Consider the following 21,123-nt stretch of genomic DNA (forward strand, 5'->3'; position numbering starts at 1 on the left):
CTGCCCCTCCTCTCACAGGCCAAGCCCTTTCTGACCTCCAAAACTTTGCATCTGTCGTTTCCTCTGCCTGGTGTGCCCTTCCCCCAGCTCTCTGCACATTTGGTTCCTTCTCCTTCTTTGGGGCCTGACTGAGAGTCACTTGCTCAGAGGGGCCTTCCCTGACCATTCTGTCACCATCTGTGATTACTGCTTGTCTATGTGTTGAAGTGTCTCTCCCATGGCTAGGGTATTTGGAATGGGTGAGAACAGTATAAAAATATTTGCTCAAGCCCAAGCCTCACATTTTTATCTTATATAGTCGCCTAAGATAAGAAATTTGATATAAGAAACTGGGTCCAGCCCCTGGGAAGAAGGAACTGGCAGGAGCTAGGTAGTATGTCAGAGGCTCCTTTCCAGACCAGATTTAGGAGAAATTGCCAGTCAGTAAACCAGGGTAGGAGCTTAGTCCCACCATCCAGGCAGTACTGCAGGGGTTAAGTGTCAACTGCTAAGTGTAACCTGCACGAGAGCGAGGACATTGTCTGCAGGGCTGCTTTATAAATCCACTGTGTAGACGATGATGTGAAGGAGCTTCCTGGAGTTGTGCAAACCAGAGGCCCTGCTTGGCTGTTTTGTTCACTGTAATATTCCCAGTGCTTAGCATGCAATAGATGCTCAACACACATGTATTTACTACTTGAATGAATTTGTGAATGAAAGATTGGCTAATGCTGTAAATCTGGAATCTGGCGAGAGGCTTGGTCACCCACCAAACTACAGCATTGACACTTAACCCCTGCAGTACTGCCTGGATGGTGGGACTAAGCTCCTACCCTGGTTTACTGACTGGCAATTTCTCCTAAATCTGGTCTGGAAAGGAGCCTCTGACATACTACCTAGCTCCTGCCAGTTCCTTCTTCCCAGGGGCTGGACCCAGTTTCTTATATCAAATTTCTTATCTTAGGCGACTATATAAGATAAAAATGTGAGGCTTGGGCTTGAGCAAATATTTTTATACTGTTCTCACCCATTCCAAAGGGGAGCCCACAAGTATTTATTTGCCTTCCAAAACAGAAGCTTTGTGAATATGTGACTCCAAGGACAGACTTTTTACTAATGATCAGTAAAGGCAAGTCACTTATATTACCTGGCAAGTATCGAGAGTGTTTCAAGTAGTGCTGCTTGGCCGCGGTTCTCAGAGTGGGTGTGTCGCGCCTCTGATATGAAGTCTGGGTGGGGGCACTATTTCCTGTACCCATGGGCTCAGAGGGCTTCAGGTCCAAAACACTCTCAAATCTGAATCAAGAGAACATGGTGAAGGTGAGCATGAGAGAAAGAGAGAAAGAGAGAGAGAATCATCAGATAGGTACAAATGATTTCACAAACCCCAGCCTCAGTCTGTTCACAGATATAAGCAGCACACTTGCCTGCAGAGAGTGTCATTGCTCTGTCTCTTCTTGTTTTTCAGGTCAATCCTGGTGAGGGATGGACTGAAATCCAAGTCATCCAAGTCAGCCCAATCATCGGAATCCTTTGTTGACCTGGAAATAAGACCCCACCTTCTCCTACTATTTGGCTTGATCTCACCATTTTTGTGCTCCAGGCCAGCTAATATTTTCTGTGTGTACAAGTAGAGGGGGAAAAAAAAGCAATACTTGGTATTAATGGAGCTCATCCATGAGTACATTCTGAAGTATGAAGTATATTCTCATTCTGAAGTCTCTGTTATTAAAGGAAGATCCTGAGGCACAACATTCCCTGATATGTTCTGCCTATCTGAAAGGGCAATTGTGGAAAACACATCCCCAGGCCTCTGTCTCTCACCTATCCTGCATAGACTGCATTGGTAGTCATCTACCGAGGATACATAAAAAAGGATTTTATAAAAGAAATGTAAGATACTTTTCACATTTTAGGAAGATGGCTGGATTCTCATTTGGGCCTCATCCTGAAAGAATTAATATGATTTATACTGTAATAAATAAAGATGCAAGAGATTATGGATAAGATGTCAGCCATCCTGCTCTTTTACAGAAAACAATGCAAACAATGCCTTCTTTGCCTTCTCAGTTGACCTGGATACTATCTCTTAAAGAATTACAGAATTCTTTACAGAATTAGCTACAACAGGAAATTTCCAAATGCATACCACTTCCAAATCATGGGCTGGGGTAAAGTGAAGAGCTCAGAGATAACACCCTTGCCACCTCTGGCAACATCTCACAGCATGCACATTGGGAGCCAGCATTCAGTGAATACTAGTTCATAGAAAAAGTAGTACTTGTGCATAAAGGTGTTAGAAAGTTGGACTCTTCAGATGGCATTACCAAGCTAATTATGACTAAAATCCCTTGTCACGTTATTTTACTGAACCAAAAATCATTCTTTCCTTTTGAAAACTAGCCCAAGAGAAGAAAGATCTGGGTTCAACTAATAGCCCAGCATTAACAGCATCAATTAGCAGCATTAACATGAATAACAATCTACAAATATTAGGACGGGACTTTATCATTTTCAAAACATCTTCACAAGCATCGTGACCTTTGAACCTCATGAACACCCCTGTCTGGTGGACAAGACATACACTATGACCTTCCTTTAACAGATGAGGAAACTGAGTCCGTAGGGATTAATAATAACAATGACTAACATTTACTGATCTTTAACCAGGTGCCAGGCACTATTCTAAATTCTTTTCAAGTATTAACTCATTTAATCCTCAAAACAATTGTATCAGGTAGATGCAATTATTATCCGTATTTCACAGACGAGGAAATGAGCAGCAGAGAAGCCAGGTAACTTGCAGAGGGTCAACAAGCTATGATGTAGCACAGCTGAGATTTGAGACGCTGGCAGCCTGGTGGCAGAGTCCAGCTCTTGACCACTCCCCACAGCTGCCCCCACCCCTGACGAGGGACACTTCCTAAGAGGCAGAGCCAGAACTTGAATTTTGATGTTGAACTCCAAAGTCAAAGGTCTTTTCACAACTCCATGCTATTGCAAAGATAAACATATTATCATTAGACCTTATATACTGAAAAAGAAAATATTCCATACAATAAATAGGGTAAGAAGAGGAGTAAGACAGACACAAAGCTCGCTGGCAAATCCTTGCTGCTTACCGACTGAGGATTTTTGTTGTGGAGGGATGGGAAAAGCAACGGGCTGGGCTTGTCCTCCTGCGGATGGCTGGGGTGATCTGTCCTGGAGACCTCTGCTTTGTAGGGGTATATGAGATGCTGAGGTGGCTGGCTGGCTTGCTGTTGCCGTGAAGAAATCCGTGTGTGTGGCTTGGTTGGGGGCTGGGCAGGAGGGACTGGCTTAATATGAGGAGATGGGCCTGCCTTCTCCAGGATGTCTTTCTGTGATTTTCCTGAATCCTGAAGGCTTTGTGCAGTGATGCCCAGTGGATGTCCAATCTGGAAGTAAGGATATCGAAGTGCCTAGAATGACAAATGAGGCTTTAGGAGAAAACTCTAACCAGGAAAGTTAACACACCATCATGATCACTGGGCTCTACTTCATGTGACCAGTTTACAACAGTTTCTTAGCCCAAACAACTATAAGACAGCATCCTGAATCTGTAATATCCCTTGTGATTTTCCTTACCTGTGATACCATAAAGTATAGGTACTGGTTGTAATACTTAAAATTATTTGGATAAAGTAGCTGAAAAGCATTCTGGCTCAACACAGATCCTGCTTTTGCAACTTATTTGCTATAATTTATTTCACAGATGAGACAATAAGCAGCAGAGAAGCCAGGTAACTTGCAGAGGGTCAATGAGCTATGATGTACCAGATATTTCACCCTTCTAAGCTCATTTCCTCATTCCATAGAAAGAGAAAAAAATCATATAAAATTGAGAGCGCCAAACATAGTGATCCTGGAAGATCACTGGATCTTTTTGTACCAAGTACAAAATAAGCAGACACATATGCTTTTATCCCAGGAGTGCCAAAAGTGTAATACATAATATAGTTACACCTACTCTACAACTGAATCTTGTCAGCTGTTTTGGATAATCGAGTTTTCTGTATAGCCAAGGGAAAATTCTTAAGGTACTGGGGTTTACAATTCTTTCTGAAATATTCCCTATATTCCCTTGTCTTTTTTGAATGGAAGCCATTGAACATAACATAATCTTTCTTAATGAGTCTGGGACAGAGTTATAAACATCTGCAATGATTATATATAAGTATAAGTACAGAGGCAAAGAATGCAGATACTCTGGTAGAAGTTCCAGACTCTGGCATCTAACTTAAAAAGCCTTCTCTATAGTCCCAGGCATTTCAGCAAGTCTCAAATGATTTGGGAGTATTTTTAGTTTTTCTGACACTGTTCTTAAAAGCACACATTCCTCTCTTGGTTGCTTGCTACAGAAATGTTTCTTTTCATCTCTTATGTGCACCCTTTTAAAAAGAATCATCAGAAAGCTTCCATTCTGCCCTGAAACCATTTTGGAAATTTCCCACCAGCAAGTGCATTTCTGAGAGCTTTCCTACCCTCTTGAGCCATCCAGAGTCTTATGGCAGCAAATTCTGGCTCTTTCTTCTTGGAGCTTTTGAAAAACTGCTTTTCTACACTCTTTAATTATTCCTCCAACTATCATCTCTCCAGCTATGACAAATTCTAACATCACACTGGCACTTTCTTCAAATATCCCCATCACTTGTGCTTGGCCAAATCATCTTCTCTCATTAGAAGTGGTTGCTTATTTGCCCACAGCATTACCATGCCTCTTTTGAGTGCATTTCATAGTCTAAGTCAAAGTGGCCTGGGGGAAGGTGGGATGAGAAAAAAGGAGGTATGAAGTCAGAAGACCTTTCATCTGTGTGACTGATTGAATTGCAGCTGGTTGCACTACCTGTACAAGTTGCTAGACAAGATATTAGGGAAAATCGCTTACTTTCTGAGATTCAGTTTTCTCACTTTAAAAAAGTGAAAACAATAACACCTAACTCTTGGAGTGTTTATCAGGTTAAAATTACATAAAATATACTAAAGCATTTACAAACTGTAAAGTGCTGCTATAACATGCTAATTGCCATTATTATCGTAACTCTATCTCATCTGTCAATCTTTGTCACCTGTAGAATGAGCAAGGCAGACTTTACAACGTATAAAGTTGCCTTTCAACAATGAGTACTGGCTTATAAATAAACTCCTACCTAATCTTAACTCATAGAGAATATATCTGAAAACATTCTCCAAAGACAGATATATATCATTACCACATAGATGGTGATGTATCATTTGAATTGTATGCCCATTTTCAAAGCAACTATATTGTTTAAACCTTAATGACTTTAATTATACACAGTAAGTTTCAAACTACTTTAAGTTCTTATACCTTATGTAGAATACCACTAGTGGTATTCAGTACCATTTTTCACCCATAATGCTAAATAAAACATTTCCCGATTTATAGAAATTATTATGTGATTTATAGAAATTATTCAGAGTTAGACATGAAGTTCATAAGAAACACAAGCAAATAGAAGAAAATGGAGGAAAACCTGACTAGCTGTTGGTCGTTTCTTGGGATCCCACTGAAGCATGTCTCTCAGGAGCTGAATTGCTTCACTGCTAGCATTGGGAATCAAGGTCTTTAAGTTACTGGGTACGCACTGGGGCCAGCGGAAGTTCATAGCATTTGAAAGTTGGTAGCCTTCAGGCCAGTCAGTCTAAAAGAAGAAAAAGACAGAAAATCTTGCTCAGCCAATTGTGGTGACATGAGTTTGTACTCTGGCAAGTGTGTCCATAATGGAAAGGCAATCTTGTCATTACCCTGTCCACATTTACTACATGATGCTGTGTGTGAGGAGACACAGGGCTATGTCAATGAAGAGACTAAAAAGAACATGAAACCTGGGGAATAGAGGGAAAGACATTTGATTTGCCACCACCTTGTTTCATAATCTTTACATACTATAGTCTATATCGTAACATTTTGGGACTGAATCAAATTAATATTTTTCCAATTGTATTCCATAAGACAGAGGTTTGGAAACTACTACTGAGATATTTTTGGGGGGAAAACAAAATAAAACAAAACATCTTGTTTCTGGTCAAATAAATTTGAGAAACCCTACATATTACTATATCCCTAACTTGATGATTCACAACACACTCATACATGCTGAGTAGTCCAGCAGTAAATGAGGCTGTTTTGCCCAGTCTCAAGCCCTCCACTTTTTTATGTATCATATCTATGGGACACTAAATGCTAGAGTGAATGAAGGAAAATGCTGAACAAATGGTCTTTAAGGTTCCTTCTAGTTCTGGCACTCTACTGTTGTATAAGACACATCCTCATGTAATTGCTTCCACTTGTTTTTTTTAAAGCCAGTGGCACTATGTATAGCTTATATCATTCATCACTTAAACAGTTCTTGAGTGCTTACTATATGCTTAGTGTTATTGGATATCCAGAAATAATCTAATGCAAATCCTGCCCTTAAGGATATTATTGTCCTTAAAATGGAAAATAGGACATTTATTAAAAAACACAATAATACAGAGTAAAAAGTGATAAAGACCACAAGAGAGGTACAGATACAGATATGCACAGGAGGGAGAGATTCCAGCAGGGAACCATGAAACTTTGCTGAAGAGGTGGCATTAATGATTCATTCAAATGATTAAAAAAAAATTGTTGAGGGTCTAGTTTGTACCAGCAATGGTGCTGGGACTTGGAAAAATAAATGCAAGACAAATATTTGCCCTGAATGAGCTTATGGTCCAGGAAGCAGCTATGTACACAGATAATTACATCAATAACACAGGAGACAGCTGAAGATGGGAGATTACTGAGGGCCATGGAAGAAGAGCGAGATTTAGCCACATGAGAGACATTCACTCAGGCAGAGGGTGTATGTTCAGAGCACAGAAGCAGGAAGATTCCAGGGCACAGCCAGGATGTGTACAGGTATCAAATGGGGGATAGGAATGTGAGTTAAGGGGAGTGGGCAATGGGGAGTCAATGAATATATGCAGGAGGGGAGGATACTACCAGAGCTGTTCCTTAGAAAGACGAATCTGGCTAAAGCCTAAAAGATTAGCAAGAGGGAAAAGACTTCAAGGCAAGAAGATTGAGAAGATGCCCCCAGATACAGGCAGGGTGATCATGGTCCAGTCTGTGATGGCAGCAGTCAACTGGAAAGGATGAGAGCCACGTGAGAGATATTATGCAGTGATATTCAACAGGATTCACTGACCAGCTCTTGAATAAAGGGAAAGGGGAGTAAGAGAAAAAGACAAGGTGAGGGCTGAAACTCAGCCTCAAGGCTGGGGCTCTGGGATTATGACAGGACCACAGACAGAAATGGGGGGTGAAAGAAGAAGCTGGGTTGGTGGTAACCAAAAAGCAATCTGTTCCAGACATGTTGAGTTTGGGGTGATGGTGAGGGAGTCAGGAGAAAATCCCATAATAATTGTAAATATGTGAATGGCATTGTAAAGGAGCAAGGTGAGGGCTACAGATTACATTTAGGAGACTTCTGAATAGACATAAGAGTTGTAGCCATGAGACTGGAGAAGCTCCACAAGGGAGGTGAGATGATGCAGACAGAAAAGCAGAGGGAGCCACGACAGATACCACACTCAAGCGGAGAAGGAGGAAGAGAAGCCAGCCATGTCTGAGAACATGGGCAGTACAGAATGACCAAGGCCAAGAGAAAGATTCTAGAATGGGCAGGTGCTCAACAGTGCCAGTGCTGTACAGGGTTAGAAGAGAGGAAAAGCCACAGGCTTGGGCCCACAGGCCTTTGTTCCATATCATTACCTTTTTTGGTGTCCCCAACACTTGGCAAATTTTGAATATCGTGTCAATTTCGCTGGCCCCAGGAAAGAGCGGCCTGAGAGTATACACCTCTGCCATGATGCAGCCCACGGCCCAGACATCAATGGGGGAGCTGTAGTTGGTGGACCTCAGGAGCACTTCTGGAGCCCTATACCTGCAGGGACAAAGGTTCACTGCTACTATTGCTTCCACCGGTCAGAAATTAAATGAAATAACAATCAATTCTCAGTGAGAAAGCTTATATATTTCAATATTGTCTCTAGCTTAGTGTGGGTACGTGGACTTGTGAGGACTTGGAACTGCCATGACTGCTGTTGAAAAGTAGTGCTTCTCTATTTCACAGCATTTTCTACTGAGCATTTCTCTACAGGAGTCTTCTCAGCATCTTTCAGAAACAGAGAGACTGAGAGAAAGACAGAGAGAGAGAGAAAGAGAGAGAAGAGAGAGACAGGGGGAGTGTGAGAACATAAAACTTGTGTGTAGGCTACTTTTTTGTCAGGGCAAATTGCTTAAATCAGATTCCCAGGGTCTTAAAGTACTATCAATAGCAATTAGATTTTTCAGACAGGTCTTTGGAGAATTATTTACATAACTCCTTTGGGAAACTATCCTCAGGAAGGCCTATCTATAACACCTTATTTATATTATGGAAAATCAGAATGGGTTTCCTTTTAAAATTATTTTTAACACAAGCTTTTAGCCTTGTACAATGCCAACATACCTACAAATATGTGTTTCAGACTGCACTGCTCCCTTTTAGTGAAAAGTTAATGTTTGTGACTTTAATATTATCCTCAGTATAATGGTATCTTTTAAAAGTACAATGAAATAATTTTGAGAAAAATAATATTCACCATCTGGTAGACACGTAGTCTGTGTATGGAGGTCTTGATCGGATTTCTCGTGCCAATCCGAAGTCTGCAATTTTCACAAGTTCTGGTCCCATGCAGAGAAGGTTCTCAGGCTTTAAGTCTCGATGGAAGAAGCCTGTAGAGACAGAGGATAAGGAACCCAAATTTCAGTTTGCTCCTGCTTTACTCTTGGCAGCCGTACTGCTCATTTCATAACAGCGACAATTTAGAAGTAAGTCTGGCATGACACCTAAGATTCCATGCATTTATCCCATGGTAATGTAGAGTCCTTTGGATTTTTCACAGGACTTCATTCATTTCCCTGTACAAAATTATTCAAAAGTTGATCTTCATAATTTTTTTTTTTTACAAGAGAGAAAACTTTTAAAATATTAAAACTCAGTTATGGGCTGAGATAACCTTGCAAAAAGAAATTGTCACTCAAGGGAAAAATATGATTCCTACCCGGACCAAGTAAGTCATAAAAAATTTGAGATTAAAACCATTTCAAAAGACAATAGTATTATGAGTATTAAAAGTTTATACCACAGCAGAGATGCAATTGTGATTTTTGTTTAAGAAACAAAGGATTTATGAATATGACCTACTCAAATCAGATTTGGTGTGTGTGGCAACACATGTGTAAATGTGAAGTATTGATTACTTTGCCTAAGGAAGAAGTATGGAGGTACATCTGCAGCTCACATTGTGAAAGGCAAAGATAACTCATCAAAGGGAAGCCTGTCCCAGCTACTGCAGGGCTCTGAAGGTGCAGGCAGGAGATATTCAACATGCCAGTCTCCCAGATGCACTCAGACTCCCAGCAATCAGCACATATGCCTCTGAAACCCCCAAACCTCTCACTTCCTTAGAGTCTCTCTGCCATAGACATCACTCAGCGTGACTCTAAATCTCAATGGAGCACCACGACTGGAAATCCAACTCAGTTGATGCTGCTGATGAGGTTTTCTGTTATGAGCTATCATAATCAATGTTGTGAAAGCTGGATTCCGTCTACCACATTATGGGAGAAATTAACAACAATCACTTAAGGTCTACAGTATTCCTAGACAACCTCTATGTGAGAGGGCTCAAGTCTACATCTCCAATGGGCCTTTTCCACCCTTCTGGAGACCTACATCTCTAATCAGATAGCAACTGGATATCACTGTCATCCCTATTTCAACTTGTCCAAAACCACTTTTCTCCTCTCCCAGATCATCTCTCCTTCCCAAATCTTTGATAAAATTGCCAGGTACCTTGTGTCATGTTGGGTCTACCCTTCTCCTTTTCCAGTCATGGGACTGTGTCCCATTTTCCATCAAAATATCCCATATCTGTCCCTTTCTACCATTTCCACTGCCCCCTCCCACGCCCTGGCTCTCACTGCCTGTCCCTGCATTGCCCCTTCCTTGCTCCAGCCGCTCTGAACTCCCACACATCCTGATCACGTAAACACTATCTTTTCCTTGTCATTCTCCCATCCATGCAGAAAACCCTTCATGGCTCCTTTTTAAATTATTTAACAAGGCTGAACTCCTTTCATTCTACCTAGAGAAAACTTATTTTCCAGCACTTATCAGTATGTGTAAAGTGTGTTCCAATCAGCTAAAAATTCTCATTCCCTTTAAGTTCACTGTATTTCTCCTCATTAATAATGTTGTCCCTTGCTCCGTTTTGTCTACCTCAGCATCAACTTTTGCCATCCTTCAAGACCTGTTTTGAGTTTCCCTTCCTCCATGAAGCCATTCTAGTATGCTAGCCTTCTTCATTCATTCACTCTTCCAACAAATATTCACTGAGGGCCCACTCCATGCCAGGCAATGGGTTAGGCTCTGTGGACTCAGAAGAACCTAAATGGGCATGGTTCTTGCTCTTGTGGATGTAATAGGCCCTCCTCCCTGAACTTGAGAATATTTCTTTCATTTTCAGGTATGTTAACCATTTTTCACTAATTAGATGGAAGCACACTGAGGGTAGAGACCACATTTATATTTCTTCTAGCATACTGGCAGGATCATGGTGGTCTCATAATATATTCTTGTCAATTGAACATAGGTCTTGCATAGGTTTGTAGGAAACATGAAGGAGCTTAATGGTGACAAATCTACCTGGGCCAAGCAGGCAAGGTCAACAGACAATAGACCAGAGCTGTGGGAGGGAGGAAGCCCCATGAGACAGAAACTGAGAACTGAGAGAGAAAAGCAATGACCCTCTAGGGGACAATGAGGGCTCAGAGATGGACATCCTCATCACAGAGGTTGTTCCAGCTGGACGAAATCTACTAGTCAAGGTTATTTTCCAGAAACTGTCTCTGCTCTAGAGAAATGAGAGGGTAACTGTGATGTGGTTATATGTGAAAATGCACTAAATTCTAAGTATCATGGGAAGCAACAGTGTTTTAATAAAAGGATCTCTTTTCTGTTCATCATTCTGAAGACAACAGTTCCAAATGGTTAATTTTATGGCATAATGATGGAACTGCAAGGTAAATGGCTGGCTTAGATGGATAAAGTGAATATAATCACAGAGCCTAGAACCCAGTGCACACAGAAGGGGATGAAGGTACAGAAATGGTCAAATACATTCAAGAGGGACACAAGTGAGAGAAGGAAGTATTTCCTTCCCACCACAGGGCTGCTTCTGCTTTCCATAATCCAAGGCATTGAAGAGATCAAACCCATTAGACCAGGGAGATGCACAGCAAGTTTGCTATTTTTATAGCATATGTATATGTATGTATGTATTTATTTATGTGTATATACATATGTGTGTATTTGCACATATATTGCTTCATTCTTTATCCTGCCACTATACTGATATATACCTAGTGGCCTTCCTCATACCAATTCCTTGAAGTAGCCTAATGAAATAGTAAATTAAACCTAAATTATAGTAAGAACCAAACTTGAGCTCATCAACTCAACAAATGCAAAGAGTAATTCACTATTGGTCAAGAATAGCCTTTAAAATGAAAGAAAAGAATTTCTGATATGGACAAATTTGAATGGCTTATTATCAGCCTAATTAAATAAAGATTATCCACACCCACCAGAGTGGATAATATTTATTAGAAGACTTGGTATAACTGAGTCACTGTGTTTAGACAGCCTGTTCTTGAGAGCAACCTCCAGCTCCCAGAAGGTCTGGTTGTGAGCTCCCATCTTGAAATTGGCTTAAGAATGTGTAAAGACACAGCAGTTATTAGAGAGTAATCTTTTATCAATGCACCTAGGATGATTCCTGCAACCTCTGAAAACATATGAACTGTGAGATCATGGTTTCTCTTCCTAAAAACTCAGATCTTTAAAAACACTCCAGTGAAAAAAGAAATGGCAGGCATTGTTTTCTTACAGAACAGATGGGAAAACTGAGTCATGAGGGTGAGGTACAGTAGATATATTATTCACAGTCCTACCAAGAAATGTGTCATAGCTGTTACAGTGTCAACTTCTACTCTTTCCCTCTCAATCCATACAGCTAAATCTTGATTTGTGGTTTTGGTCCTCTCAAGTCCAAAGTAATGGTGCTATTCCTTGTAGACTCCCTTTTTTCTCCTCTAGGTTGGATAATTATTATTTCCAAACTTATGTGGCATTTCTCTTACCATGAGTCATCTGTCCTCCAGCCCCCAACCCCTTGGTACTCCATCTGCCACCATCTACAACACCCACCTCAAAAAACTCGCTTCTTCTCCCGTTCAGCTCATCCTAATGCTCCATTCGTCCTCAGATACAAGGATCATTCTTGCACTCCAGACCTCCTACTTTGCTTCCACCCTGAATCAGGCTCCTATAAACATCAACCACCTCCTCTAATCAGCCAGGTTTTGTCTCTTCCCTCACTGCTAACTATTCTTTAATCCTAATTGCAGAGAATATGCACAGTAATGAAATGAGGAGAATCAAGACTCTGATTCCCCATGTATCCCTCTAAACAGCTTCCCTTTCTACAGATCATGCTTCAGGCCCAAAACAATCAGAAAAAAAAAAAAATGAATTGCAAACAGACTTTTAAAAATGACCGATGACAACTGTATCTATCAGTCGACATATGCCGTATCTGCTATACTGTCTTCAAGTATAAGCCTTTATGACAAATTCATGAATATGTCTGTAGAATATCTAGCCTTCTGTTAATTACTGAATAATATGGGAATTAGTTATTATTGGCCTTATACCCATGAGTTATATTCCTTAGTAATTAAAAGCATAAGATCCTTATGTTATATACGGTTACTTTTCATCTCCACTTTAACAAAACATTACTATTTCTACATGAGAGGCAATGCAGCTTAGTGGTTAAGTGTACAGACCAGCAAGATTGCCTGATTGCAAACCCCAGTTCTGTTACTCACTGGCTGGAAAGTCACTAAACCTTTCTGTGCCTCAGTTTCCTTATCTGTAAAATAGGGAAATAATAGAATCTACCTCATGGGGTTGTTTGGCAAGATTAAATGTGTTATATCTGTAAAGCTCTTATAGCAGTGCTTGGCACATTAGCACCTTGCAAGAGCTAGTCATTATTAGTACTATTACTAGACAATTGCTATTTTACTCTCTGCTGTAGATTGGATGCCCACCCCTGCAACCTCATTGAGGCTTAATTCCCACTATAACCGTCATGGGTAGAAATCCTATTACAGCAATTGAAATGTGGGGCCTTGAAGAGGTGATTAGATTGTAGGACCATGCTATAATGAATGGATTAAAAATGGTGGTCAGGGCCTGGTTCTGAGGGCTTTAAAAGGGGAGCATGAAGAGTCTCTGCTCTCTCTCTGCTTCCACCATCTTACAATGTGAGGGGTCACTGTCGCCACCACCAGAGGTATTCCTTTGCCTGTGGATTTCCCAGCCTCAGAAACTACAAGCAATCAATTTTGTTTTCTTTATAAAATACCCAGCTCCACATATTTTGTTATAAGAAACAGAAACGGACTAATACAGAAAACTGGTACCAGAGAAGTGGGGTGTTGCTTATGACAAATACTTGAAAATGTGGAAGTGGCTTTGAAACTGGGTGTTAGGCAAAGGCTGGAAGAATTTGGAGGAACAGGCTAGAAAAATCCTAGATGCTGGTGAAAGTTTAGATGATAAGAAAACCAGGGAAAGGTTGGTTAGAGATTGGTTAAATGGTGGTCAGCAGAATGCTTATGGAAATATGGACTGTAAAGACCATTCTAAGGTGGTCTCAGAAATGGGTTTTTCAGAAACTGGGGCAAAGATCACCCTTGCTATGAACTGGCAAGGAACTTGGCTGCACTGTGTCCATGCCCTGGGACTTTGTGGAAGTTGGAACTTAATAGTTGTGAACCGGAGTATTTGGTGGAAGAAATTTCTAAGCAGCAAAACACTCAGGCAGCTGCATGGCTACTCGCAACAGCCTATGCTGAGTTATGGCAGCAAAGACATGATGTAAAGCCAGAATTTATAATTAAAAGGAAAGCAGAGTGCAAAGATTTGGAAAATGTACTGTCTGTTGTGGTAGAGAAGCAGAGCACACTTAGAAGAACAATTCAATGGTATACCAAATAGCAGCACAAAAGAAAGGGATTATTAAGAGAAGGGGGAAAAGGCCCTGAAGGCATTGCAGAAGCTCTGGGACCAACCCTTCCATTTCAGGCCCAAAGGCCTAGGAAGACAACATGGTCTTAGGAAACAGGCCTGAGGCACCCTCCACAGGCTCACTGCCAGGGGTCACCTTGGGAAGCAGCTTCCTGCACCGCTACTGGCTAAATTAGCCCCAGGTGTGGCCGGACCCACAGCTTTGGAAAATACAAACTGAAAGCTTTGGCAGCACCCACATAACGTTAAGTTTGCAGGCTCTCAGAATGCCAGAGCTGTGGAGGTTTGGGATCCTCCACCAGATTTCAAAGGATGTATGGAAAAGCCTGTGGACCTAGTAAGAGATTTGTCACAGGGGCAGATTTACTGCATAGTCTTCGCTAGAGCAGAAACGTGGGGTCAGAGTAGCAGTAGAGGAACCCCCATGCCTAGTACCATGCCTAGTGGAGATGTGGGAGTGGGACCGCCACAGAGACCCCAGACCTATGGAGCTGCCAGTGTGGAACGCCAGCCTGCAAGAGCTGAAATGTGACCTGAGACCAGGAAAGCCATAGGAGTGGAGCTGCCCGAGGATGTGGGGACCCAATCCCCTCACCAGCATGCAGAGGACATCAAACATGGAGTCAAGGAACATGATTTACCAGCTTTGAGATTTAATGCCTGCCCTGCTGGGTTTCAGACTTGTTTGGGACCTGTTATACTTTTCTTTTGGCCTATTTCTCCCTTTTTGAATGAGAATATGTACTCTATGCTTGTCCCACCATTGTATCTTGGAAGTAAATAACTTGTTTTTGATTTCACAGATGGGACTTTGGACTTTTGAGTTGAAACATGTAAAGACTTTGGGGACAAAATGAATGTGTTTGTATGTGAAAAGGACATGAGTTTGGATGGGGATCAGGGGCAGAATGCTGTAGATTGGATGCCCCCCACCCCCAATTCATTGAGGCTTAATCCCCACTGTAATTGCCAAGGGTGGAAAATCCCATTATGGTAATTGAAACGTGGGGCCGTAAAGAGGTGATCAGATTGTAGGATCATGCTCTAATGAATGGATTAAAAATGGTGGCCAGGGCCACACCCCCTTTCCCCCTTCCTTGTCCTGCCACCCTATCCTCCCTTCTGCTCCCCCTTCCCCTCTCTCCTTCCACCCCAACTGTTCTGCAACATCTTAGAATGTAAAATAATAATAATAATAATAATAATAATAATAATAATAAATTGATTAATTTTTTAAAAATGGTGGTCAGGACATGGCTCTGAGGGCTTTAAAAGGGAAGCATGAAGAGTCTCTGCTCTCTCTGCTTCCACCATCTTGCAATGTGAGGGGTCACTGACACCACCACCAGATGTATTCCTTGGACTGTGGATTTCCCAGCCTCAGAAACTGTAAGCAATAAATTGTTTTCTTTATAAAATATCCAGTTCCATATATTTTATTATAAGTAACAGAAACAGACTGATATACCCTCCTAACAACCTGTTAAAGTAGGCAGGCAGATGTGGCTCCGTTTTTTTCCAGGTAAGAATTAAGGCTCACAAAGCTAGTGACGTGCTACCTGTGAGGAGGTGGCGCTAGAACTCTGATCTGATTCCTTGCTGGGTACGCGTTCTGCTGATATATACAATGTGGCCTAGAACAATAAGCCCACTTCTTCCAAGTCACAATGAAAACCCTTACAGCTAGGTCATTCAGAGATCACACAACAGCAAAGTGTTGTTCCGATAAGAACCTTCCTGTTCAAAACTGTCCCACTTCCAGAAGACAAGAACAGACCTTCGATTTAATTTCAGGGTACTGCCTGCCAGTCAAATAACAGGGATTTTCTCTTTCATCCAGGCAGCAAATTTGTTGTGCCTACTTTTTCATTAATAACCTCAGGCAAGGACAATATCAAGCCACAGAGAAGGCTTTCTTCCCTCTACCACATTCTGTTGTTGATGAATCTGACATGAATATATGGAAATAACCAGAAAATATTTAAATTTTACACATTTATATAACACACCTTCCTGCTGTGGAAGTTGTAATTTCACAGATATTACTGAATTTAAACCTACAATGTTTTTTATCAGGAAGGCCACTAGAACAGCAATGCACAGAAAGGCAATGGACTGTCTCAAGGTCATGCACAGCAAGACAGTGGTGAAATGCAGAAGCACAGAACCATCTCTTGGGGAAAGACATAGTCCTCCAAGCCATTGAATACATTTCTATTACCTGCATGAGTAAGTGTGACCCGGATATGCGTAAGGGCAGGTTAAGTATGAAACAGACAGTTTGCACTAATTATTTAATTCCTGCAAAGTACATATGCTTTGGTATTGCTCAGTCAGCACCAAGCAGAGCCGTGTTTTCATTCCCCATGGGGGAGAAAGACTCAGTGACATGAAGTATGGTCATAGCAACCACCTGCAGCACTGTTCTCCCCTCTCAAAGGACTCTGCTCCCCAGGGGCAGGACGCACCTTCCCACAGTGAGAATGAGCTAACTAACAGGGAATAGCCTGAAACTCACAAGACAAATCTGTGAAGTGCTTTAGATATTTTTTTCCATTACTGAAGGAAAGGAATAATATGGAGATACATGTGTACTTAATCAAAGTCAACACTATGCAAAAACAATATAAGAGTTCCTAAAAATCATTTATCATTGAAAATTGGGTAGAACCTCTAAAATTAGTATTCAACCCGCTTACAATTATTATTTTCTTCACTTCTTATTCTCTTGTTCTCTTTGAGAACAGGCAGGTTTTTATATTGAAGCATGGCAAATGGGCACTGGCTGTCTGAACTAATCTCCACTACCACTTTATTGCAGTGAGACCTTTGCAGGTTTTTAATCTCTCTGAACCTCAGTTTCCTTTTTTTTTTTAAATGAGACCTCAGTTTTCTCTTCTTCAAAACAGATACCATCTGTTCTTTCTACCTGAAAAGTTGCCAAGGAGATAAATAAGGGAACATACGAAATGTTACTAAGCTCAAACTAGAACCGGGCACTCAACTGCTGGGGAAAAGTGCCAACAAGAATCTGCGGTAATGGCAATGGTTCTGGGGTTATAAAAGCAGAGGTCTGACCTTCTCCATAAACTGAGGCTTCCCTTACACTATTTTCACACACAATCTGAGTGTCGAAGGCGTGGGAGGGAAACTGCCAGTGCAGAGTTCTAAAGGGCTGATCTGACAAAGTAGTATATGGATGCTAAATTACGGCTACGAATACATACATATGTGTGTGCACACATGTACATACGTGTATGGGTTTGCATGTGTGGGGGTGAGTTATCTGTAGGTACATATGTACATGGGTATGTGTGCATGTTGACATATGCATATCTATGCATATGTATGGGGGTGCATATGTGTTGCCTGTGTGTAGGTGTGTGTATATATATATACATTTGATTAGGCAGAGACCTGGACAAAAGGCTACAAGTTCTTTCTGGCAACAAATACTGTATGTCATGAAAAGCACCAAAAAGGAAAAGAAGAGAAGCCAAAGAATATAAACTTTCTTTTAGGTCCACTGCTAAGTTTCCAGTACTGAGCAAAAAGCCCGAATAACTGTGACACTATGATTGGCCCCTATCTGAACACATGCCTGTTGACCTATCTTCTTTTGAGAATCCCTTTTATTTCTCATTATTTCTTTTCCTTGAGCTCTTAAATCTAGTAAGTGACCTTCTCCTCCTATTTGTGTCTAAGATACCATACCAGAAGCTTTTAGTGTTTTGTAAATTCACACCATGCCTTGTGAATTCTCATGAATAAAGGCTAACATGCTAGCTCTATAAATGTCAGTGAATCAGAAGTAACTTGTACTACAAACTTTTTTGTAGAATTGGTTCAGTTTGACTCAGTCTTGCATGTTACTCACAACGTGCCTAAGGTTGACAGGGATTTGCACAAATAGCCTATAGTCTGTTTGTACTTCATTTAGTCTCTAACTGTGAGAGGCTACTTAGAGGATAAAGAGCTTGTTGGTAAGGACCCCAGATGTACTATGCCATCTTCTGCAACGCAAGGTTTTTCTATTCACTGCCAATTTGTATCAAATTTGAACCGAATGAATTGTCAAAGGACTTCAATCCAGTTTCCTTACTGGGTAATAAAACTCACTTGTTGGTTCAATATTTGCAATGGCGATAACATCCTTAGACTGAAAGTGAATGGATTTCTGCCTGTGGAAAATCAGCCACTTTGCCCATCTGTCTGTATATAAAATGACTTCAAATGGCTCCCGAGGGGACTTCTGGCTCCACCCATGGATACGTCCATTGGCAGCTCTCTGCTCACAAGAAGGTATTGATCTAACCCCAGCCAGGTCTGCATCCAGTTAGTAACAAAGACCAGCAATGCTCCAGGTAGTTGCTGGAGAATATAACCTCAAACTCATTGCTGCTCAATATCAGATTTGCTGAAGGGTTTGTGGCCATCCATTCCTTTGGATACTCTAAATCTCTCCATGGACTAATCAGACCAACACTAGAGTAAATCATACTGGGCCCCAGTAAAACTGTTTTCTCTGATCAGGTGATGTAATTGGCCTACATTGAGAGATATGACATAAAACTGCCCTATGTAACTTGTCACTGTGTTTACAACAAAGTTATGTTACATACTGTTCCCTCTAAAGGGTCCATGAGAGAAGCCTCTTTCTGCTCTCTGTATTAAGAATATTTCTACTTTTCTTGGGCAACTGGTCTGTTTTCACCTCGGGAAAACTACAGATGTTGTTGGTAATGTTTCACATTTTGCATGGTCTGACAACATGCTTAGAATCTAATATGTAGCCTGCTTCCTCTGCTGGAATAAAACTTGCTGGCATGCATTTGGAGGACCAACCTTACCCCAAGGCTACATCCATACCTTGTTTTGCCTTTGCCTTTTTTCGGCTTGCTAATTTCTAATTTATTTTAATGTTTATTAATGTTTTTATTATTTATTTGTTTTATTTTCCTGTGTTGCATCTTGTTAGACCACTTTTAAACCCTTTTAAAACAAGTAGACATATAAATACAGAAGAGAAATGAGAAGCCACAGTGAGGCAGTGTCAGTTGGTGGACTGAGCACCACACACAAAATTCTCAGAACTATAATCTTAGGTTTCTCATCAATACACCAGTTTAATGGTCAGGAATAATTCTTAGATCTATAACTACGAAGCTTAATGTTAAAGCCTGAAGAATAAAAACATACAGACATAATAAATAATGAGGGAATTTCAGAAATCAAGTTACAAAAGATAATGTATTACAAAACCCACTGTCAGCCTCTCAACTCTTCAACCTTTCCTGGGAGTCAGTTACAAAGAACATTAATGCTTCCTAAACATCTATTTGATTATAGCATTTCACTGCCATTCAAAAGCACAATACTCCAAATCACCTACCGTGTTTGTGAATAAATGCAAGTCCTTGCAATATCTGATACATGATATTCCTTATAGCAGACTCGGGAAACAACTTATTTCTGTAAGGGGCAGAGAAAAACAAAGTTATAAATCTGGCCTTATGTTTGGAAACAAATCCCGTTTTCATGTTCTTTTGGTTATATAGTAAGAACTTAAGAAAACATTTGCTCAAACACTAATTTTTTGACCAGATCGATAATAAATACCAAAGAAAAACAACCATTTGTCCATACAGGGGAGCTACCTTATAAACACTAAGTATATTCAGTTACGTTACAAAGAAGAAAATATTAAACATTTTATAGTAAAGCAAAAAAAAAAAAAATTCCTTCCAACAGAGCATATAAAAATCTAAAAATGTCTTCTCTCCATGATATAAACTAAAACTTCTAAAAATTTTAGTGGGGAAAATTTGAGGTCTTCCAGATGCAGGCTGTATGAGACACAACGGATGCTGACATTTTCCCTCTGGTTGGGCAAACCACACAGTTTCGCTGCTGTTATTGATAATGATGATATTTGTTAAGATCACTCAGAGGGATGCTGTGAATGGTATTCATTTTGTCACCAAGAAAATGTGCCCCAGGGGCTTTGCATGGTTCATTTTTAAAGTACAAAATTACCATAGCAGGTAAGTTCTTATTATTTCCCTCAGCATGCAAGCACCTGAGCACTGTAGCAAGAGAGGATCTGAAATAAAACTAGAACTTTTCAACAGAGGTCTCAAAATAAATGGAGCTGTGCAGACCTCTGACTTGCAGATGCTGTGCTCAGATGTTCTTGTGGGAATGAACTGCAGAGTGCCTGTTAAATCTTTCAGCTGCTTTGGGTGAATAACCCTTTAAAACATGAAAACAGCTGCATTGAAAGTAGCTTCCCTGAATCTATCACAAGGCCTCCCTAGTAGGAATGTGGGTTGGGACCCTCATCTAGCACGCAGCTTTCAACATTAAAGCCCAATAGCAAGTTGTTAAATGACTGGAGATAGAACTGGGAGACCACAACAAACAAAAGCAGAAAGAAAACACATCCACTTTGCAGTATTTATTCCTAAGATTGTGATGACCAAACTGTACCTTTCCTTAATGAGCTGGTAAAGATTTTCCTTCATGTACTCGAAGATAAAATAAAGATGATCATTTTCCCTAATAACTTCTTTTAATTTTACTACATTGGCATGGTTGAGCTTCTTTAAGGACTGAAAGGTGAGGAAGAAAAACAAAAAAAAAAAATTAGAGAAAATCAGATGTTGAAAAAGAAAAGTAATCCTACACATACTTAGAAAGAAATACCTAATTTTAGGACCACAAAAATGCCATGTTATATTTTATTGCCAAGACAATTTAATAAACGGTCTTTCTCCAAAATCGATAGCAAGTTTACCTGGAAAAACGATTTCGATAAGCTAACTGGAAGGTTAAGTATTCAACCAGTAACTGCTATTTCTGGCTGCCCCAACACCAGGCAATGTTCCAGAGCTATTTTAGGCCCACCCCCTCCGGATGATGGAAT

General features: G+C 40.6%; 1 protein-coding gene across 2 annotated transcripts in view; it reads right to left on the reverse strand.

Annotated features, from left to right (window-relative positions):
* The window catches only part of CILK1 (ciliogenesis associated kinase 1), a 37,847-nt gene that overhangs the window by 6,677 nt on the left and 10,047 nt on the right, over positions 1-21,123 (reverse strand). For both annotated transcript variants that reach the window (XM_063097535.1, XM_063097534.1), the window contains exons 3-10: positions 20,688-20,809; positions 19,591-19,670; positions 8,638-8,770; positions 7,766-7,937; positions 5,499-5,666; positions 3,102-3,422; positions 1,407-1,597; positions 1,127-1,275 (exon numbers count right to left, since the gene is read on the reverse strand). In XM_063097535.1, coding sequence (XP_062953605.1) covers positions 1,127-1,275; positions 1,407-1,597; positions 3,102-3,422; positions 5,499-5,666; positions 7,766-7,937; positions 8,638-8,770; positions 19,591-19,670; positions 20,688-20,809 — 1,336 coding nt within the window. The remainder of the gene's footprint in view (positions 1-1,126; positions 1,276-1,406; positions 1,598-3,101; positions 3,423-5,498; positions 5,667-7,765; positions 7,938-8,637; positions 8,771-19,590; positions 19,671-20,687; positions 20,810-21,123) is intronic.

Source organism: Cynocephalus volans, chromosome 5 (genome assembly GCF_027409185.1).
Source record: "Cynocephalus volans isolate mCynVol1 chromosome 5, mCynVol1.pri, whole genome shotgun sequence".
In the NCBI taxonomy this organism is placed as follows: Eukaryota; Metazoa; Chordata; class Mammalia; order Dermoptera; family Cynocephalidae; genus Cynocephalus; species Cynocephalus volans.